This window comes from Sorex fumeus, unplaced genomic scaffold, assembly GCF_029834395.1.
Source record: "Sorex fumeus unplaced genomic scaffold, SorFum_2.1 ptg000054l, whole genome shotgun sequence".
NCBI classification, from domain to species: Eukaryota; Metazoa; Chordata; class Mammalia; order Eulipotyphla; family Soricidae; genus Sorex; species Sorex fumeus.
Window position 1 is genome coordinate 37,848,284 of NW_026606111.1, and position 23,199 is coordinate 37,871,482.

Consider the following 23,199-nt stretch of genomic DNA (forward strand, 5'->3'; position numbering starts at 1 on the left):
CCATTATTATTGGAAAATCAAAAGCTCCAGAATCATAAGTCTAAATTTAAGAATAAAACTGATGCTCTCTAACCTTTGTAAGAATCATATTTCTCAACAGCTAAAAGTCTTCTGAAATTTAGTATCCTGACCAAACTTCCTTCTCAGTTTAATATACTTTACCTGCTATCTGAGTTCCAAAAATGAACTTATGTAATCTAAGCATTTTAGACAAATTCTATAGCTGATTTTAATTCCTATTAAAATGCTGTCAGTACAATTTAATAATATCATCATGGCATTAATATTTAATTGTCCTTTTAATGCTATAAGATATCTCCAGTGATTGATAAACATTACTTACATAAAAGGGACTGGGGCAAAGCAGAAAATATATAGAAGAATATCCAAAACAGATTGCTTCACTAAAATCCTTACTAGTTTGTTCTAATACTTGATATGAATTTTGCAGTCTTCTTCATCTCTGTGTTTTAAAATAAAATTAACTTCCTTAAATACATTAAATAAGGCTTAAATCCAGGAACATTTCTCATGTATTTTATGGCTTCTAGTACATAGCTTATGTAGTATCAATTTGAGAAGTAGATACAATCATAAGTGGAAACTGAAAACATTTTGTTAAAGATTTACTACAAAAGTTTTTAATTGAATAATCAGCTTTCATTTTGATTTTTCTCTATTAGTAGCCTATGAATCAAAGAATACACTCAGATTACTATATAAATTTAATAAAATAAATGGTATAACTAAATTAATATCTTAAGTCAAGAGTTAAATATTGAAAATTATAGAAAAAATAGTACTAAACTTTCATATTGTATAGGTAGCTTAAACTTTTTGATAACTTCTACTTTGTCCCTTTGCTTATACTTCTGCCCTCTGATTTACAATGTATGCAAGAAAAAAGGTATACATACATATTTGTATGTGTGCATATGTGCATATATGTGTGTGTGTGACAAAAAGATATCTAAAATAGAAAATCTGGAGGGGGTCGAAGTATTTGGGCCACATCTGATGGTTCTCACGATATATTCCTGGCTTTATGCTCAGGCTCTATGTTCAGAGATTACTCCTGGTAGGATTAAGGGACCATATGGGATTCTGGAGATTGAATTTACACCTGTCATATACAAGACAAGTGCCCTACCTTCTGTACTATCACTCCACATCCCCATGAAACAGAAAAAAAATTAAATTGTATAACCATTTTGTATGCCTCACTCTCCCATCCTTATCATTATGTTCCATCTCTCAACTAGGAAAAGCTTCCTCTAGATCAGATACCACAAGGAAGAAATTGAAGGAGGGAGTATACAATAGACTATGGTGGAGGAACATTATACTCTGGTAGTAGTTATGTATGGTAACATAAAACTTTGAAGCAGCACAAAATTATACCCTAACAAGTCATGTAAACTAAAGCCATCTCAATTTTAAGATACAAAATTTAAAAAAAATTGTGGAAAAGAGATAATACAGTGGGGCAGGCACTTGCCTTGCACATGGTTGACCCAGCACCACATATGGTCCTACAACATTACCAAGACTGATGCCTAAACACAGAAACAGAGGTAGCATCATATTCAGATAGAAGAAGATGGTACCTTACATAATTCTAAGTTTCTTACAGCAATTCCATATGTTATCCACCCAATATTCTTATGTCCCAGTAAGGAATAAAACCAGTGCATACCTCTGTAAAAAAGAATTAGATGTAAAACTTCGTAAAAATAATAAAGATCATGAGCATAGAGAATCTAACTTCATCAGATCAAGAATGAAAGTGAACATTTCAAAATCTGTTTTAAAACTCCCTCCCATAAGACTAGATAGCATATTAAACAACTGGGAGAAATTTATTAGATTGAAGCAACTTACTCAAAAAAGATTATTTATCAAATAATATAGTTTTAATAGAACTCAGTAACTGAAATAAATGGTTTTGACCATAACACACATATATTTAGGTTTTGGAACAATTGAGCCCCAGTTTCCTTTTGATTGAAGAACTACAAAATTGAAAGCTGTCACTTAAAAAAAGATAGTTTCTTTGTGCCTTCAAATCTTAGTTATTTATAATCAAGTTTATACTAGAATTCTCCTTACTCACTTAATTCTCCATAATTATCTTGTGACTCTACAGCTTTGCAAATTTGTTTGACTAAATTGCATTGAAAAAAAGCTTGTTGTAAAAGAACTTTTCTTCTCAGAAATATATTAATTCTATTGAGAATTTGTTCTTGATCATTAGAGCTTTCTAAAAGAGAAATATTGGAAGCCTTGAAATGAGAGTCTACTGCCAGCTTGCTATTTCTTCAAACTTGCTTTCAGCTTCTTACTTAATGAACAAAGCCTGTGTTTCTCAGAGTATTATCACATGTGAGAAACAAGCAAACATCAGTAACAGGCGCACTACAAACCAATACAATTATGCTTAATAATAACTGCTCCCTTACTGACTTCCATGCTAACTATTCTTTGGTGAGAACTGTTGAAAACATGATATTTTTTCAAAGTCATTGATTAAAAGAGAGATAACTGCCTCTACATCTTGGCCATGTTTAGGTTTAGCCTATACCTTTATTTAGACATAATGTATATACTGTATTACAACCTGCTTTTAGTTAACTAATATTTAAGTTATATGACGAATCTATTAAGATGAATGTGGTGGTGGTCTATGGGCCACAAAGATAGGCAAACAATCATTTTCTCTATATTAAATAGTTGGTTTTACTATTTAGGTATATAAGGGTACTCAAGTAGCAATCTAACCTATCACAAATTACTGTCAGAGAGAATAGGCATTATCCTCTAACAGCCAAAACTCAAATCATCACTCTTGACAGGGAATTATTATCATTCATATATAAAATAATAATAATCCCATCCAATAAGATAATTATTTTTATTATCCAGTCCATCAAGAAGCTACTCTAAAACAGACCTTTTATATGACCAATCTCAAGACAACAAAACTTGCTTTGTTCATGCTCATGGCATGGTATTCTAGACCTATGCAAGCAACACTCCAAACATTTGGGAAGAATCAAAGTTGTTTTTTGGAGGTCAATTTACATCTCACAGGATGAACACGACACCTAATTTTTCTGAACAATGGCATGAAATTTCAACAGGGTGGTGGTATGTTTTTTTAAATTATTAATTTTTAAGTATTTAACTTTCAACAATAGTACATTTTTAAATACTCGTGATGCTCCTGCAATCACCCATAGAGTGTAGGGTCTTTCCACTATTAACCATTACCTTAAACTAAAAAAAAAACAAAAAACCAAAAACCAGTTACCTCTGCTATCTAGAACATTATAATCAGAGGTATGTTTTAAGAGCATGTCAAAGATCACAATCTCAGAATGTAGCTAGTTAATATATTGAGAAAGTTAATCATCTATTCATTATCTCAGAGCTCCAACTCTCACATTGAGATACCATTTTCCTCAGAAAAATGCTCTTAAAGAATCATTTTAATATAGCGTTGGCTTTAACTGAGGGTTCACTGAAGAAATTATTATCTCATGACTCAATTTTAAGTTTACTGAGAACCCTCCATATTATTTTCCATAGGGGTTGAACTAACCAACTTTCCTCCCAGCAGTGGATAAGTGTTCCTTTCTCACCACATCTCCATCAAAACAGATTGTTCCCTATATTTTTGATATGTGCCATTTTCACTGGTATGCAATAGTTTAACGGAAGGATGCCTAGCTCACACTTGGTGATAACCTTTCTTAAAAGGTGCCTGTGAAGATGGCAGACTAGTGGTGGAGGGGTAGGAAAGGGAACCTGGGAACACTGGTGAAGGAATTTGACACTGGTGGTGGGATTGGTAATGGAACGTTGTATGTTTAAAGCCCAACTATGTAAATAATAACTTTGTAAATAATAGTGATTTAATAAAATAAAATTTAGAAAAATAGAGAATTTGCACTACAAAAAATTATTTGCAGACAATTTTTAGGTAAAATTCATCATTCAGGTTGATTTTCAATGCCTCTCATGTAATGATCTAAATAAATTATCCTTTAAAGTGATAGGAAGCTCAGAAATTCAGAAATGCCCAAACAATGTCTTGATCATTTGTTCATCTATCTGTGATCTTCCTGTATCAGGAGTCACCACAAATTCATTATACTATAATAGGTTAGGTAACAATAAGTCGATGAACTGCATTTCAACTCCAGATTGCTTCTACATATATAAAATATGACATGTAAAGTGACTGTTATACCCTGTCAGTTCATTTTATACCTGAGTAAGGCACAGTCTATCTAGAGTAGGGCAGGATAGTTTACCGTCTTATTCACCCAATTAATTTTTATTGACCACCTAGAGAACAATATACTCTAATGAGTACTATGATATTAAGATTGCATGCTGACCTTGGAGGACTCAAGTTCTTTGTCTGCACACACACACACACACACACACACACACACACACACACACACATTCTCAACTCTATATTTCCTCTCCATTAAAAACAGGGTCACTTGAGTTAGGCAGACTTTTTCTCAAGTCAAAGCTCTTGCTGCATAATTTTGGCAGATTCACCAACTGTGCAACAATTAAAATAAGAAAAACACAACTTTTCCTATATGGCTGTCACTAATACTTAATGGCAGAATATTTAAAAAAAAAAAGCAAATTAACATAATCACAAGATCACAAGCATCCTATTGTTCGTTGATTTCCTCGAGCAGGCACCAGTAATGTCTCCTTCTTCCTAGCCCTGAGATTTTAAAAGAGCCATTTCAATGCTCTTTCAGGATTAGGAGAATGAGACCCATCATTGTTACTGGTATTTGGCATACTGAGTACCACACAGGAAGTTTGCCAGACTCTGCCGTGCGGGCAGGATACTTCTGGTAGCCTGCCAGGTTCTCCAAAGGAAAAAATAAGATAATAAGATGTTGCGCGGCCGCATTTGCAGCCGTGTGCTTCCAGGAGCTAGATTTTATAGTCTCTGCGTTTTGGCCATTGATGAGACCAACCTGGCGCTGGCAGCAGCTGGTGGGTATGATGCCTACCTACTGGAAGATCGGGCTCTGGTTGGAGAAGGCCCAGTCTCAATCTGAGTAGGCTTGGAGACCTTAGCCCCGGGACCTGCATGTCTGGGTTCCTCTGCCAGTTCTTTCACGCATGAGGCCCGTCCAGACATGTGGAGAGTGATCCCAGCATGGCCGTGGCTGGTTCCGGAGGTCCTCAGCTGCTGGGGCTCTGCTTGGGGTAGAGGGGGAAGAGACACTCAACCCTCCCCCCTCTAAGGGGCCCTGGTGAAGACAGCCAAGTGCGGGGGCAGGAAACATAATATTTGATATTTATCAGTACTCTTTAATGGTAATGGGCTGGAGTAATAGCACAGTGGTAGGGTGTTTGCCTTGAGTGCAGCCAGCCTGGCCGAGCCGGGTTCGTCCGCCCCTTTTGAAGAGCCCGGCAAGCTACCAAGAGTATCTCGCCCACACACCAAAGCCTGGCAAGCTACCTGTGACATAGTCAATATGCCAAACACAGTAATAAGTCTCAAAATGGAGACATTACTGGGCCCGCTCAAGCAAATTGATGAACAATGGGAGGACAGTGTTTGTTTTGTTTGTTTTTTAATGGCAATTTCCTTTTTTCTTCCTCCTGAGAAAACCTGGCTATTTTTCCTACTAGATTATAAACTCTCTGAGGATAAGTACCCAACTCTTAAAAGGCATTTAGTAGATAATTTATACAGCAATGAATGAACAATGGATAACAAGTGATTCTTTTTAGATTCTTTGTAGAATGACAAAAATAAACCTTCGAATAAAAATAAGAAAATGCATAAACTGGTGTCAACCCTGGGAATTCTGAGCTCAGATGTATATGACTCTAACTTTTTGTTTGTTTAATTTTAATTTGTTTGTCTGGTGGTGCTCAGATAAACAAATAAGCCAGGTGCTTATTCCTGGCTCTGCACTTAGGGATTACTCCTTGCAAGCTTGGGAGGCCATATGAGTTGCTGAGTATCTAATTTTTATTGGTCTTATGCAATGCAAGTACCTTAGTCACTATATTATTCATCCAGTCCAACTCAATTCTTAAACTACGTACAAACAATCCTCCAACTCTGAAGCCTGTGCTCCTAAGCATTATACTAGTGGTTTATTTTTGTCAGTTGTTAAAGTCATTTGAACTTTGTGTTACCAACAATTCAAACTAAGTCAATTTTCTATATTTTATTATTTTATTATTTAATGAATTTCAATTATATAAACTAATGAATACATTTACTAAACACCTTTTAAGTAATGCAAACTGAATTTTCACATATAAGCAACTTTATGCTTAACTCTTAGGATTTTATAATCACAAGCATTTATATATAGGAGAAACCAACTCTAAACAAAACTGGGTTTCTATTTTGGTTCCTTTCTTATTTTTTCCTTAAAATAAATTTGGACTCACATTTTATTTGCAATCTTACACTGTCAATTAAAATACTTTTTCAAGAAAAGTGTTAGTTGAAAATAAACAATAAGTTATCACAGCTGAAATGATACTACATGTTGTCCATAAAATAAGTTTTTTTCCCTATTTTTGCTTGAACTTTTCCAATTTATCCTTCCTTCAGATATAAACAGAGTGGGAGTTTATTTTTTGAATAAAAACTTAGTTTATTCAGAAACAAAGATGCATTATTAATATAATTCAAGTAATTATATAAATTATACAAAATTATATTATGGGCTCAATATAACTTTATATAGTTTACATAATTACTTGAATCCCTCCCAGTAGAGAAATTCTCACATATGACATAACAAAATCAACTCAAAAACTGTAAGTTGTTAAAGATCTTTATAATGAAATGAGAGCGGAAAAAAAAACTAGCCCCCATCAATTAAAAGTTCAATTTTAATGTGGGAAATAGTACCCTATATATGTCAATGACACATTTCATTTTATAATGGAAAATATGGTGTTTCCCTAAGAGAGAACTGCAACAAATACGTTTCAAGACTTTTCACATCCAGAATAGTGTAACAACTAGAAATTTGAGGACTGTGGCTATAATTTATTTAAATATCTGTTTTAATTTTTATTTATTGTTGGTCCGTTTTTGAGTCACACTTGGTTGTAGTCAGGGATCACTCCTGATAGGGCTCTGGGGACCATATGTGGAGCTGGGTATAAAGACAGGGTCGGCCTGTGCAAGGCAAGTACCTTACCTGCTGTATTGTCAATCCTCTTAAATGTATTTTGAAGTATATTTTAAAAGGAAAAGTCCAATATTATCAGTAACAGTTCTAAAATATTTTAGAATATTGAAGGAAAAGTCTATCACCTAATTGAATCAAGTCTTATTTAAAACCAAAATTACAATTTTAACTACAGAAAACTTTAAAGTTCAATACCTATCACTCAGCAATAATTCGTTCCTTTTATCTAATAAGGAAGAAACCAGGAATTGTACTCTTTTTCTATGTAATCTGTTATCTTATAATTGATCCCGTCTACTTCCTCACAGTTCACAGAATATATTAAATATATCCTGGTCATAGTTTGAAAGCCAAGTGCCTTCTGTTTCCTTGCCCATTATTTTTTAAGAACTATGCACTTACTCATTTTAAATAAATGATTCCAGACATTTCACATTACCATGGGTCATTAAAGCAAAGAACTGCTGTTCTATTTGGGGAAATTAGGGGCAACAGAGCTATAATAATCAAGCAAGGCAACTGGACACTGTGCAGGTCTAGAATTTTTTTTGTTGTTGTTGCTGTCATTTTGTTTTTGTTTTTGGGCCACACTCTGCCTTGGTCAGGGCATAATCCTGACTATTTGCTCAGGGATTACTCCTAAAGGTGCTGGGGGACCTATATGAGGCGTTGGGGATTAAATGGGATGTCCACGTGCAAGACAAGTGCTTTAAACCCTCTACTAGCTCTTTGGCTCCACTGTTTAGGTCATGTCATTGAATATCTATTTTCCTATTTTCCATTGTTAGATTTTGGTTGACTCTAATTATCATTCCTCTGTCTTTTCTTGAGGAGAAAGAAGGGGGCTGGGGGACTATGGGAGAAAGCACATAACCATACTATGTCTCATCTGTAGCGGAGTACAAACTCAGAATTATTTAAAAGTACATGGCTGAATTTGCTTATACTGAGAGAAGAATGAGCCAACCCACTAAAGGAAACATGTTTTTCCATTTCCTTAATTTTTCATAGTCAGTTCTACTATGGAAATATCAGGTCTATTACAAATTATTCCAATCAAGAGCTGCAGAACTTTCAGTAAATCACAAGTTCCTTGGACCTAAGTTCTTGCAAATGAAAGGGCTAAACACACTGATCTCCAAGATCCCTTGATACTGGTATATGTCTCTTTTATATTGTTAATTTCAGTAGTAAGGCAGATAAAACAGATTCATTTGCTTCTTCTATAAGATTATTTCCAAAGTCGGGGACATGTAGCAATTAACTAGTGAAGTGGAAATAAAATATTAAACTTTCATTTTTTTTAACCCAGAGAGAGAAAAGCAAGCTCAGTTGCTATTGATCACTTGTATTCTCACAAGATCTGGGGAGAACAAGAGCTCCATAAAGCAAAAGGGAAAATGTATATTCTTTGTCGATTCTAAACATATAGCAGGTTATTTGTGCTCAGTTATGGAAATTCACAGATATTATCAAATTCTAATATCAATAATACAAATTTAAATAAATGACTACAGAACAGCAGGACTGATATTCTTTCTTTTCTGAGAACAAGCTTTTTGTCAACCTCATTATGAAGTAAAACAAGGACTCTGGAATTAGATTAAACATGATCAGGTGTACTTCTAATTTATCAACAAGAATCAGCAGCATCCACTATCCATAATTCTGGTCCCCTTTCCTACGCATTAACAATTCCAGTACATATACATTTTTCAAATTTAAAATATATTTTTATGAAATTGTATACGGGAGTCAGAGTAAGAAGACAGCAGATAGGGCACCTGCTTAACATGTGGCTAGCCTGGGTTTGATCCCCAGGACCACATATGGTCCCTCAGCACTGTCAGGAGTGATCCTTGAGCACAGAGTCTCATGGAATTCCTGTCCCAAGCTCCCTCACAAAATTCTTTTTTAATACAGTTTGCAAAGAAGTTCCCACTGTGTTCTTAAAACACCTGTGTTATCAATACCCTTCCTGATCTCCCTGAGTCTTATCCTTGTGGTTTCATTAGATAAGATATTCATAGAACTTTCCTGGGCCTTATCCTTGTGGTTTCATTAGATAGGATATTCACGAACTTACCTGAATCCCATTCTTCAGATTTAATTAGTTGATCTGGTATTATTAGCTCAGAAACCCCAAATCTTTCTTCCCACCTTATGGAAGGCATGTGACCCAGGTCAAATCTCTGCACTCTGCCTTAACTTCTCCGGGTTGTCTCTGAGGCACACAATCACTTCCTCAGGACTTATACGTAATAAACTTATCCAGTGCAATTTCTGTGGGGGTCTTTTGTTTAACGGCATCTGACAATATGGCACCTTGTGTTCCCTAAACAAACACTGATTTTACAAAGTTATAACAACACACATTAACACATGCAAAAGTATGAGCATTGGAGCCATATGGATTGGTTAGACTCACAGCTCTAATATACAACTAGCTATGTGGTCTGGGCAAGTCAATAATAGTGTGAAAATGATACCATCTCAAAGGGTTTCTGTGGAGCTTAAACACCTTGATACATATAGGATGCAATAGCAATTATTTTTCTTTCTTTTAATTTGCCAAAAAATAAAGATGAGTATTTGTGTTAATAAGCGATGGCAAGTTAAGATTATAGTACAATACTATTAAAGTTGCATTGTTCCTTTTAGGGTATAACAGAATAATCTGCCCACAGCAATTCTATAAACTTTAACTGAGAATTTAAGAACTAAATTAGTAACTTTTATTAAACATACCACATTAAAATTGAGATATTCTTCAACCCATGCTTTTGCTTCTTCAAATTCATCTTTCATTTCCATGATAAAAAGTGTATCCAGTGCATCAACTATTGTCGCTCCTTTGATATTACCTGACAATATCAGACAATATATTTAATCAACAAAATATTTTGATGTACATATACAAGTTAGCCTTACCATGGAAAGACAAAGCAATACTATATTAGTAAACCTGTAATGAACACACAGACTATGACTATAGGTTGACACATTAACCTTGAAAATTTCTTCTGAATTATAGAAATCTTAGAAACTTCATTTGTAATTCCATTTTCTAGTAAGAAAAGTAGCATTAAAACAAAGTAACAAGAACATATTACTATTAATTGTATTAAAGTATTTGTGTACAAAACTGCTTAAATATAATTAAGTCTGAAATTGCTTACTGATAGTCATAAACTCCAGTAAGATATAATCCCATAGCCTTTTTGAAATCCTTCCTGTTCCTAACCTACCACTCCCATCATAAAAATCCAGGTGTTTTATTTCCTTGAAACTCCTCCTATTATTTTAGATAATTTTGAAGGTGTTAAATTAGTACATACAGTAGAAGGGCACTAAGTGGAATTCTGGGTAGGGACCCAGAGACTTTATATTATGATTCTGTTACTTAGCTTCCTCACCACTACAATGGGAATACCTATAGTCAATACCTATAGTACCAATTACAACGAGATGCTGTTAACATCCAATGGACTAAAGCATGCCAAAGTGGGTAAACACAAGTTAAAATAACTGACCTCATCCATCCTTTCTTTTTCACATCAGCAAAAGAAACCCAGAGCTAATACTATAAGGAAATAATGAGAAATACAAATACAATGAGTATCACCATGGCTCACTGCCCTGATCATTCTATCTATAAAGATTCAGTTCTTACTGATAGAAGTTAATGCAGTGGATCAAATGTTCTGTTGAGAAATAATCCTGAAAATTATATTTTATGATGTTGTAGTTGTATCCTCTAAATAAGAATTGCTGAGAGTAAATACCCCAGGTATCAGTATTTTTGAATAACATAGAGATAATCTGAATGTGAAGTCCATGCTCTGTCTGAAGGACACTCTATGCACAGTACTTGCAGATAACTCCATTGGGTGTGAACATTTCCTAGTAACATGGCCTGGAGGATCACACAAACTTTATTGCCCACCAGTTCAGTCAACTGCAGAGATATCATGGTCACTAAGAAACCAAAGAACATTCTACTTACCAAACAAACTGCTTGAATGGCCTCCTTTTGATAAAGGTTTCAGTTCATTTAATCCCCAGGCATAATGTTTATAGTTATACCAAGCATGTTTCATCATCTGAGAAAAGAAATGAAAATGGAATTATAGTTTGAATTTCAGATTTTTTTATATAAGCATTATTCACTGAAGACCTGATGTCTAAACATGAAATTTCATGAAATTTACATACAAGTGGTACAATATGGAAAGTATCATGCTAAGCGAAATGAGTCAGAAAGAGAGGGATAGACATAGAAAGATTGCATTCATCTGGGGAACATAAAGGAACAAAATAGGAGACTGACACCCAAGAATGGCTGAGATTAGTACCAGGAATTTTACTCCATGGCTTGGAGGCCAGCCGGGTATCCTAGAGGAAAGGGCAGTTCAGATAGAGAAGGGAGCACCAAATAAAGGATGTTTGGAGGATCCTCCCAGGAGGGGAGATGCATGTCGAAAGTAGACTATGGACTGAACATGTTTGCCACTCAATGCCTCTTTTGCAGACCACAACACCCAAAAGGAGAGAGAGAACACAGGGGATTGCCCTGCCACAGAGACAGGGGGGATGGGGGGATGGGGGTGGGAGGGATATTATCCATGGTGGTGGAAGATGGGCACTGGTGGAGGGATGGGTATCTGATCATTGTATAATTGAAACCAAAGCACAAAAAATTGTAAATCTACAACTTTAAAAAAAAATAAAATACAATAAAGGGGAAAAAAAATAAACATGAAATTTTACTAAAATTAAACAATTAATTGAAAAGGTGACTAGATGATAAAACTCATACACATTCCCCCTTTTACGTTGGCCTACTGATATTTTTCTTTTTTGAGAACATTCAATCCTATTGATACACCTGTGATTTTCAAAAGTCCTTTCTCATCTATAGAAATTTAGCTTATCATAAACCGTAAGTTCCTAAGTTATTTGGTCTACTACACTTGTTTGAGAAAATAATAAAATCAGCAGTTCTTACCTATCCACTCCAGCTTCATTCCAAAGTCTACCCCTTTAAGTAAACTGACAAAAAGCACACTAAAACTGCAGTAGAAATTATTTAGCACCCATCTCAAGACTGTTCAAGAGCGTAGCTCCTTGCCTGGAAATGGCATTGCCCAATTTGTGAAATTTTAGATAAGTCATTGCTACATTTGGATACCTATTACTAAATGGATAAGCCATTACTACATTTCTTATTTTAGTATTAAAACAAATTCAATCTGTGAAAACTATATTTAAGCTTCCTATTTTTTGCGCAATTCTGTATTTTTTAAACTCAGTTAATACATAAGATTACTTATTTAAACATTTTGATGTATCTTAAGTCTATAGGAAATATTTGAAAATATTTATAGGAAATTCAAAATGTAAAACTGATTAAGCTTAGATTTCAAAAAACCAGCTTATTTTTATGTAGTAAGTCTCTGACTGAAAACCTATTTGTATATCTATATATCTAAAGACTGATTTGTTGTATTTCTAATCTAGAGGCCTTATGCCAGCAATGTGTAAGGTCAAATATCTCTGCCATAATCAGTTATATAAAATGTTTTCAATGATCTAAAATGTACACAATTATGTTCATACATTTTAAAAAAAGAATCTGGACTTTGCAATTATCTAGAGTTTATTTATGCCACTATTGCCAATAGTAATTAAAATACAGACAGAATTTGAAAATGAATTATATGATCCCAGGTTTTAAAACTTTAAAAGCCTTATAGAAAATTATAAATAGTATGCAAAGACTGGTTATTAGTAAACATCTGCAGTGATATAAATACAATTTTATTAATAAGGTTTCCATATGACCCTGAGAACAAAAAGTGAACATCTTTCATTAACCAATCAGTATAATTTCTTTCTTTTCCATCTCGATTGCTACTATTAATATCTACTAAGCATCTTTACTATAGGCTGGGTATCTGTTGTATATACTAGATTCAATGATACAAAACTTTTATTACAAGCCTATGAACTATTTTACCATTGTTTTAGAGAGTAAACAACTCAAGCTGAGGAGTTAAAAAGCAAACAACTTGACTCAATCATGACACTTCTGCTCAACTGAGGGGCTTGTGCATGTGCCTGTCTCAGTGTGACTCTAGGTGATGTCATCACTAACACTTTGCATCACATTCCTTTAATGAATCTATAACAGGGTCCTTATCAAATAACTGACCTTCCAACAATGAAAAGAATTGGTGTTTTCACTCATATTTTCACTACCAAATTAATTTTAATTTATAAATTAATTTTATTGAAAAGCATATTAGGTCTGAAAGTTAGAGAAAATGATTTATAATCCTTACATTGCCACTAATTGGCCATATTATTAAGCTTGAGTAATAGTTTTCTTGGATTCCTTATCCAGAAAAAGTTGAGAACATAATTCCTAATAGGATCTATGAATGGATTACTGTATGACTGCAATAAAACAAGGACATGTGATCACATGTTAAGGAATTTTAAAATAATACTGAAAACAATGAAATTCGTATCACATAATAAAAAAAATAAATCTCTGAAAGACCTTGAAATACACAAAATACCTCGAGACAAAACCTGAATTTGATTTGATTTTTCCATTAAATATAGTACATTTAGGAAACTCTTCATTCCAGTAAATTTGCAAAGATTTATAAGTTTAAAAGCTTTGGGATACATCAAATACAGGAGAAAAATATTTTTTATGATGATTTTTTTCTAAGTCTAAATGAAAACCCAGTGCAATATACTACTGATGATTCAAAGTTATCATAAAGCCTTCCCACTGGAGTCTTGCTTTGTTTAAATTACCATTTCTATAACATATCATGAGTACAAAAACTACTAAAGTTACTTACAGGGTATGTAGTAACTTTTTAAAAACTTATTTTTTTTTAATACCAAGGGGAAAATCTGACACTAATTGCTTAGCTTTCCACATTTCAAAAGCTGATGTGACATGTTTCTCAAAATGGGTTCCCCATCTCGTGGGATTTCTATGAGCTAAAGTTAGAAAAGAAAAAGAAAATGGTGTGATTAAAGCGCTCATACTGAGCATCAAGAGTGTTTCTTGAAGAAACCATGAAAAAGGAGGAATAATCATATTGTGGCTTCTAGTGGTTTGTCACCTTTGAAAATAATTTACTCCATGATAAAGCAAAACACAAGATATTGTGAGTGTGGAGTAACAGAGATTAAATTCACAAGTCTTAAATTAAATCAACGGTGTCTCCCAGATTTAAGATTTACTTAAATACCTGACAACACCAAAATGCTACTAGCTTCTAATTTTAAGTATTAATCCACTAGCCAGCCGAGGGACTGCAAGGATGAAAGCATTTAATCTCTCTAGGATCTGTGTACTTGTGAACTGACAGAAAAAGAGTCACTTCTAAAACTCAACTACTAACAAGAAAGTCCATGAATTGCATTAATCCTCTGTCTTCTTAGCCTCCTTAATTTTGTTTTGTAGTCTTTTCATCAATTTAATTAGGGTTCTACAGTCTGACATCCAAGTAGTAGGATTAAAATAGGCCTTAGCCTGACATTGATTAGGATTTCAAATGCAGTTTGGGAATCTTCGTAAAAAATAATATTGAAATTATACTAAAGATTTTTTTCTTCGATATTCTTATTTGCCCTATTAGCTAGTATATGACACAAATGGGGTCAAACAAGAGATGTGATGAGAACTTCATAATAGCAACCTAAAATTTTGGCCCAGAGAAGGTGGAATTAAAGTATTAAATATCTAAAAAATAACATTTCTTCTTGTCTTTATGCTTATAGAATATCCTTCGATTAGCACTTTCTTTGCAATTAGGTAATTACTCTGCAGGGCTGGGTAATTAGGCTGTTATCTACTGACTGCCTGCTACAGTATGAGCAATAAAGTAAAAAGTACTAGAGAGGAAGTATACATAACTATCACGCTTATGGAAGCTTAACATTCTCCTTCCTTATATGCTCACAAATGTTTCTAAGATTTGAGACAAAATAGAGTGAGTCAAATATTTTACATTATTCTGTTCTAACATTTTGTTCGATTTTTTAAAAAAATAGGGGTCAGTCCAGCAGAGTTCAACTGTGCGCAGGCCAGGGGTACTTGGAGCCATGTGATTCTGGGGATCAAACTCAGGGTTTTGCACACTCTAGGCATAATCAAGAACACAAGAAACCAAGAAAAAAAAGTTTGAACTTCCCTAACTATGTTTTTATTTCATAATAACATTTCTGTTGCTAGAAACTCCACTTAATAAATACTATTATTTGATTAAGCTTTAATCACAAAGTCTTACATTATTCATAATGAACACTTTAAAAATCTTCTTGAAAATGCTTTTGCCAAACAACTGATAACCACTTTGGGTTTTGACCCGCTTCTTTAGGAAGACTAATAGAGGGCCAGAGAGATAGCACAAAGCAGGGAAGGTGCTTTCTCTTGTATGTGCCCAGACCAGGTTCCATCCCTGACACCACATATAACTCCCACGCCATCCAGGAGTGATCCCTCAGCACAGAAGTCTGCCCTGAGCAAGGTGGACATAACCCTCAAATCAAAAATAATTTTTAAAAAAGTTTAACAGTTAAAATTCCAGTTCTCTCCTGGGGTCGTACATCAAACTTCTGTAACTGTAGTGTGATTTGGATCTGTGGTTCTAGACCAAATTCAGAAAATTGGGAGCTAGCTGTGAGCCTTGGAGATGTCCTGGAGTGAGATTTTCTCTAATAGAAGAATCAACCATACAGAAATCAGGAGGCAGTAGAAACCAGGAAGGAAGCAAAGATGAGGAAAGAGAAATAAAAGAAGGCTGAACAAAGACCTTTGGTCCTGCCTCATTCGCCTGGCACCTCTGCAAGAATGAGGATAAGTCTGGAGAACTGCCTGAGGAGAGCAACAAACAATGCAGATGAGCCCAGAATGTGGATGACTTGCCTTCCTCTCCCCTTCATGGGTGTGGTTCTCTGCTTGCTAAAACTTTTCACTTCCCAGGTGTTACAGAAAATCCTCTTCCTTATGGAGTAGGAATACGGAAGAACAGGTCATCGCATCTATCTAAGAAACTGGGCACCTATGTGAGTTCTGCCACTACAGAGTGACTCTGTCACTGTCACACTGTCCTCCCGTTGCTCATCGATTTGCTCGAGTGGGGCCAGTAACGTCTCCATTGTCAGACTTGTTGTTACTGTGTTTGGCATATCGAATACATCACGGGGAGCTTGCCAGGCTTTGCTGTGTGGGCGGAATATTCTCGGTAGCTTGCTGGGCTCTCTGAGAGGGGCAGAAGAATTGAACCCGGGTCATCTGGGCCGGCAGTGCGCAAGACAAACACCCTACCACTGTGCTATCACTCCAGCCCAGAGTGACTGTGAAGCAATTCCTCTCTCTGATCCCACTTTCCACACCCATTAAGCACAAACACCTTGCCAGCTACTGTGGCAATAATATACTAAAAAATCTCAGTATATTGTCTGACACATAGGAAAGTTATTGATACAGAAATAGAGAGAGAGAGAGAAAGAAAGAGAGAGAAAGAGTTGGAGAGAGTACAATGAACTAAGAACTTGCTTTGCATATGTGGCCTACATGGTTTTATATCCCTGGCACCACATATGGTCCCCTGAGTACCACCAGAAGTGATACATGAGCACAGAACCACTGGTAAAGTTTTGAGCACTGCTGGGTGGGGCCCTCTAAACCAAAAGTAATTAATTAATTTATAATATATATATATTTGCTATATATATATTTGCTATCCAAAAAGAAAAATAAAAAAACCTTTCTACAAAGGGTAGATGTAAGGCAATAAAGGATGAATTTCAGTTGAATTTCAGTTCCGAAGGTTCATATAATGGCTTTCTTAAAATCTTGGTGATGCCAGATCTACTTGGGTAGGAGGTGTGCTTGCAGGATATAGGGGCTGAGGGAGGGGCAATAGTACAGAATGAGCAGGGTGATAGTTGGCCTAGGCTACATAAGAGTAGAAGTTCCTCACAGTGTGAGGCATTTCGGGGGCTTCAGGGAAGAAGGGTTAGCATCCAGAAGGGCAGAGAGAGAGAGAGAGAGAGAGAGAGAGAGAGAAAACTTACACATCTAAATGAAGTCACTCAAAAACACATGGTATAGAGACAGGAGAGAACCAGGCAGCAAGATGGACTGTGGAGAGGCTAGTGAGGGGGACAGAGAGAGAAGAATGTAGAATAATACAGGAGCAGGAAAGAAATTATGGAAAAAATCATCTACTGAAGGAAAGAATCTGAAGCATCCCACCAGCATCTTTGAGACAGTGAGGAACCCGTCACAGAAAGAGACTTTAAAAGAAGGAAAAGCGTCAGACAGTTCATGGACAATCTGAGAAGAACTGCCTCTGAATTACAGGAATCCTCAAAGGATCAGAAAGACAGTGGGAAGAGTAGTTGGTAGAAGAGGGATGACCAAGTACGTCCTAAAATACAAGTACTGGGGAGGAATTTCGCCCTGGAATTGATGAGGTACCCTGTAAATAACAAGGAGCACCCTTCCTGGAAGGATGAGACTTTGATCATGCAGAAGAGAGAGCAGGAATGATAAGAGGACCCTCTCCTGACCCCGGACCCCTGGACCCCGAGCTGACCACAGTGTCCTACCTGCCACGAAAGAGCCCTGGCCAGCCCATGCCCCTTTGTGCATGATGTCCAGACCCCTACACAATAAAGACCCCCTGAGCATGAGCTTTGCTCTCCAAAAAAAAAAAAAAAGAAAAAAAAACACACGATATATTCACAAAATGGAATACTATGCAGCTGTTAGGGAAAATGAAGTCACGAAATTCACTTATAAATGGATAGACATAGAGAATATCCTGCTGAGTGAAATGAGTCAGAGGGAGATGGATAGACATACTTGTGGGATATATATTAAAATAAATGAGACCAATACCTCAGGACAGAAGAAACAAGTGCCAGAAGGACTAGTCCATGGTTGGAAGCCTGCCTCAAGGGGGAGAAGGCAATTGAGATAAAGAAGGGACCACGATGACAAAGACATTTGGAAATGATCACTCTGTATAAGAACTGTGTGCTGAAAACAGGTAAAGGAAAAAACATGATAACCTCTCAGTACCTGTATTGCAACCCACAGGGATGGAGGAAAGGAGGGGGAGAGAGATAGAGAGAAGAGAGAGAGAGAGAGAGAGAGAGAGAGAGAGAGAGAGAGAGAGAGAGAGAGAGAGAGAGAGAGAGAGAGAGGAGGAGGAGGAGGAGGAGGAGGAGGAGAAAAATACAATTTAGAAAAGATAAACGCATGCACGCACACACACGAATCTCTGGGTGAGACTCTGAAGGGCAGTAGCACCATAGGGTCTTAAAGTCAAAAGTCCCTTCTTATCAATGACCAACAGACTCTAGATAATGTTTTGTGAGGTACATAAAGCAGGCAGGCTCTGAATAACTAAAAATAAGCTTGTTTGGACTATGCTTAAAATAATTGGATGTGTAAACATTTGAATTTGGTGCTAGCTAAGCAGGCTTCTGTGATAACAAATCTCACTTAGCCTGCATAGAGAGAATAAGCAATCAAAGAGTCACAAACCGGAGGCCATCTTTGGCTTACTGTCATTAAGCAGTGATGAGAGCTAGTTCTGAATCCAGTGACTTTCACGTTCCTGCTTTCTCCGGAGGCCATGAAGGGTTGTGTCTGGATCAAGCAAGGTTGATGATGGGAATTCAATTTACCTCACTGATTGTTAAATGAATGACCTTTGTACTTTACAATGACGGTTTATGCTTTGGAAAACACTGATTTTAGAAGTCTGACGCAGTTACCATCAAACTGCCTGAAATTACAATCAGTCCCTGACTTAGAGTGCTTTGACTTACAATTTAAACTTTATAATTATGCAAAAGTATCATGATACCAAGGGCATCCCTTCTTTCTGGTAATTTGTTTCTTAGATTCTGTGATTTACATTATTAAGAATGGTTTCTTAGGTACATAATTCCAACACCACTGATGTACCTTCACCAATGTACCCACCTCCTTTTCCCAAGGATCCCAATGACCTTCCTTTCAAGACCCCACCCCAACCCCAGCCAACTCAGTTGTGTGGATCAGTTCTCCCATTATGTTACCTTTGGGCTCTGTTGCTACCTTCTTGGTAATTTTTGGTGGAACTAGAAAAATGATGAAAGTAAAAACTGTGGAAGAATCATTTCAGGAACTCAAATCCACAGCTCTCCAATTCCACATTATCTCTTGAAAGGCATTTTTTAGGTGTGTGACTGAGCAGGTGAATGAGACCAGTTGCAAAGGATTCAGCACCATCGACCACATCCACAAAATAACCAAACTCATTGAGGTTTCTCGGGAGTTCAAGATGCCGCTCTGTTTAACGTTCATTGATTTAAAGAAGGCCTTTGATTCTGTTGAGACGGAAGCGGTCATTGAAGCCCTAGCCAATCAGGGCGTTCAAGCCCAATACATCAAGATCCTCTGTGAGCTGTATTGCGGATTCACTACCAGGATCTCACCATTCTACAAAGAAGTGATCGTTGATGTCAAGAGAGGGGTGCGGCAGGGTGATACCATTTCACGGAAACTCTTCAGTGCCACCCTCGAGAACATCATGCGATGACTGGAATGGGAAGGAATGGGAGTGAAGATAGATGGTCGGCAACTACACCACCTCCACTTTGCTGATGACATTGTTTTAATAACACCAAACATCAGCCAAGTGGCCGACTTTGACCGTGAGTGTGGAAAGGTAGGACTACAGCTGAATCTTACGAAGACAATGTTTATGAGAAACAGCCTCGTTCCTGATGCCCCATTCGCTCTCAATGGAATGACCATCTCCGAATGCAACAGCTATGTGTACCTAGGTCGAGAAGTCAACATGACAAATGACCTGGCACCCGAGCTGCACAGGAGGAAGAGAGCGGCTTGGAACGCCTTCAAGAACATCGAAAAAATAGCTAAGAGGACGAAGAACCTCCGGCTCCGGGCACATCTCTTCGATTCCACTGTTCTTCCTGCATTAACATATGCCTCAGAGACTTGGGCCCTACGCAAACAGGATGAGAACGCCATTCAGGTCTCCCAAGGAAGAATAGAAAGAGCTATGCTTGGAATATCACATTTCACTCAAATGAGAGAAAGAATCTGGAGTTCCAACATCCTTTGACGATCAAGAATCAGGGATGCTGTCTCATTTGCCAAGCTGTCAAAAATCAGATGGGTTGGTCACGTAATGAGATTTAAAGATGACCGCTGGACTAGAGCTGTTACTGACTGGATTCTACGGGATGTCAAAAGACCGCGTGGCCGCCCACCTACCAGATGGTCAGACTTCTTCGTGAAGATCATGAACGATCGATTTGAGGCTCTTCATGTTCCCAGAGCGAACAGATGCCATTGGGCTACACTAGCACGCGACAGGGACAAATGGAGACGTTACTGGTGCCCGCTCGAGCAAATTGACGACTAACGGGAAGTTAAGAGATAAGTTTAAGTGACTGAGCAGAAGACAGCACTGAGCCTCCCCTTCCTCTTATCTGATCCCAACTCTCATCTTATTCCACTTCACAGGAATGAAGACTGGTGGGAACCAGAAGACCCTGGGACCAGGGTCACTTAGTAGCTGAGGATGCTGCCTCAGGGAGCAAGACAGAGATCCTATAGCTGGGGAAGTCTGTGCTTCCTTGGCGAGGAGTCAGACCTCTCAAATTCTTATTCTCATTAAAAATTAGCAATTTGAGGGCCAGGGATGTGGTTCAAGTAGAACACATGCCTTGCAATGAGGAGGTCCCAGGTTTAATCCCCAGCACCTTAACCCCTTTTCCCACCTACTCCTCAGAGCACTGCCAGGGTAGCAGGAAAAACTAAAGAACCATTCTAAACAAACAGTACCACCCACTGTCGTGAATGGTGCTGACAATGCAGTAGGGTAGGGGCATGCTGGGGTAGGGATATAAGGGCACTTTCTATACTTTCCATTTAATTTTGCCATAAACCTAAAATTACACTAAAAATCAAAACTACAGTGCATATGAGAGAATAACATCGTCTTCTTCGCAGCATGGGGGAGAGCAAATCTGCTAATGTGCCTGGCTGACAGGTCCAGTGAGAGTTGCTGGCCTTCCTCCACACCAAGCAATCACTGTCCTCCAAGGCCTTGGGAGTGAGAGAGAGAAAAGAAAAAAATGCTGAGTGAAGAAGACACAGCAGCTAAACCCAGAGCAGGTGGGACAAAGCAGGGGGAGCCTTATAAAGTAGCAGGAGGAAAGATGCCAATGTCACCTAGAGGTGACTACAGACAGAATGTGGAACGACCACATTTGCAGAGACTGAAGGCCTGGAGTGAGGGTCACCACAATTACAGCACTCCTCAACTGATGTTAACAAGCATCTGGATGCCACAAAGATCATCCTGCTAAGGTCCCTTCTCCTCACACAGGTCCTCACTGGGCATGGCCCCATGGCCAATCACCTTCTATCTGTCATTGTCCAGTACTGAGGAGAGTCTTCCCAGTCAGCAGTTTTCAGTTTTACTCCTTATCAAAGTCAAACACTCATTCATGCACCTTGCTTGGTTTATCTCTTTAAGACCTGAAATGTATTTGTTCTTTCCCCAAGATGCTGTACCCAGAATGTTGCAATGACAAATACTACTTATTGAATAACTATTGGTGGCAGGTGGAGAACTACAAATGAGGACAGAGTAGGGTTGCCAAATTTTGAGAATTTAAGATTGAGGTTGGGCTGGAGCGATAGCACAGTGGGTAGGGCGTTCGCCTTACAAGCGGCCAACATGGCCGACCCGAGTTCAATTCCTCCACCCCTCTCGGAGAGCCTGGCAAGCTACCGAGAGTATTCGATATGCCAGACAGTAACAACAAAGTCTCCAATGGAGACGTTACTGGGCCCGCTCGAGCAAATCGACGATCAACGGGAGGGCCTTTACCTTTACCTTTTTAAGATTGAGGTATAATTATACTAAAAATGCATGTCTATCTGAAGAATAAATTTAAGCTGAGTGCCCTGTATTTAATTAAATAACTGTGATTTACAAAGTTACGTATAGCTGAATTTTAGATAGTTAATATTTTAACACCAATCCTCCCACCAGTGTCAACTTACTTCCACCAGTATACCCATATTCCATCCCAGCTTCAAGCCCCACCCCATCCCCCAACTTGAAAGGCACATTACAGAGTTTCAGTGGTTGCAGCTTAAATCCCATGTTTTCACTGCTGTTGAGTCTGTGTTTTGGAAACGTGGCTCTACCCCTCCCCATATCACTATTATAACTGAAGCCCTAATTCCTGTTCCCCCATTACTTCCTGTTCTGTTCCTACCCCCTTGATTTCTTTCTATCTTTCTTCTCTCTGAACACTGAAGTCAAGGGTGATCCAGGCATCCCTCTGTTACTGCAGTACATTTCCTCCTCCAGCATTCTATTTTAAACAAAAAGTGATTGAAGAAAATTCAGCCGAAATATGATGAAAGGAAAAAGAATGCCGAAATCTGCAGTTTTCTGATAACAGTTTTATCTTGAAGCCTACATTGCATCAAGACTAGGCCAGTGTGGCCCAGCAGATGGCTCTGTGCCAGAGAGTAAGGAGCTACTGTTCTAACAGAGGAAAATCACAGCTCACACAAACCCTCATCTTTACTCCTGTACTAAATGTCTATTGCTTTTAAAAACAAACCACTGAGACCACTAAGACAATGATAGTTGGAAGTTGGAAATGATCATTCTAGATAAGAACTGAGTGCTGAAGGAGGTAAAAGGCTATATATGATAACCTTTAATGCCCAAGTTGGGGAGGGGGGATTGAGGGGGGGGAGAGGGAGAAAGAGAACGGGGGAGCGAGGGAGGGAGAAAGGAAGAGAGGAGAGGAGAGGGAGGGAGAGGGAAAGGGAGAGAGAGGGGAGAGAAAGAGGGAGAGAGGAATAAAAGTTTCTGCCATAGAGGCAGGCTGGAGTGGC

At 37.6% G+C, this 23,199-nt stretch overlaps 1 protein-coding gene across 1 annotated transcript in view; it reads right to left on the minus strand.

The window, feature by feature from the left end:
- The window catches only part of MAN1A1 (mannosidase alpha class 1A member 1), a 204,072-nt gene that overhangs the window by 137,697 nt on the left and 43,176 nt on the right, over nucleotides 1-23,199 (minus strand). Inside the window, exons 3-4 of the mRNA XM_056125101.1 lie at nucleotides 11,218-11,314; nucleotides 9,960-10,075 (exon numbers count right to left, since the gene is read on the minus strand). Coding sequence (XP_055981076.1) covers nucleotides 9,960-10,075; nucleotides 11,218-11,314 — 213 coding nt within the window. The remainder of the gene's footprint in view (nucleotides 1-9,959; nucleotides 10,076-11,217; nucleotides 11,315-23,199) is intronic.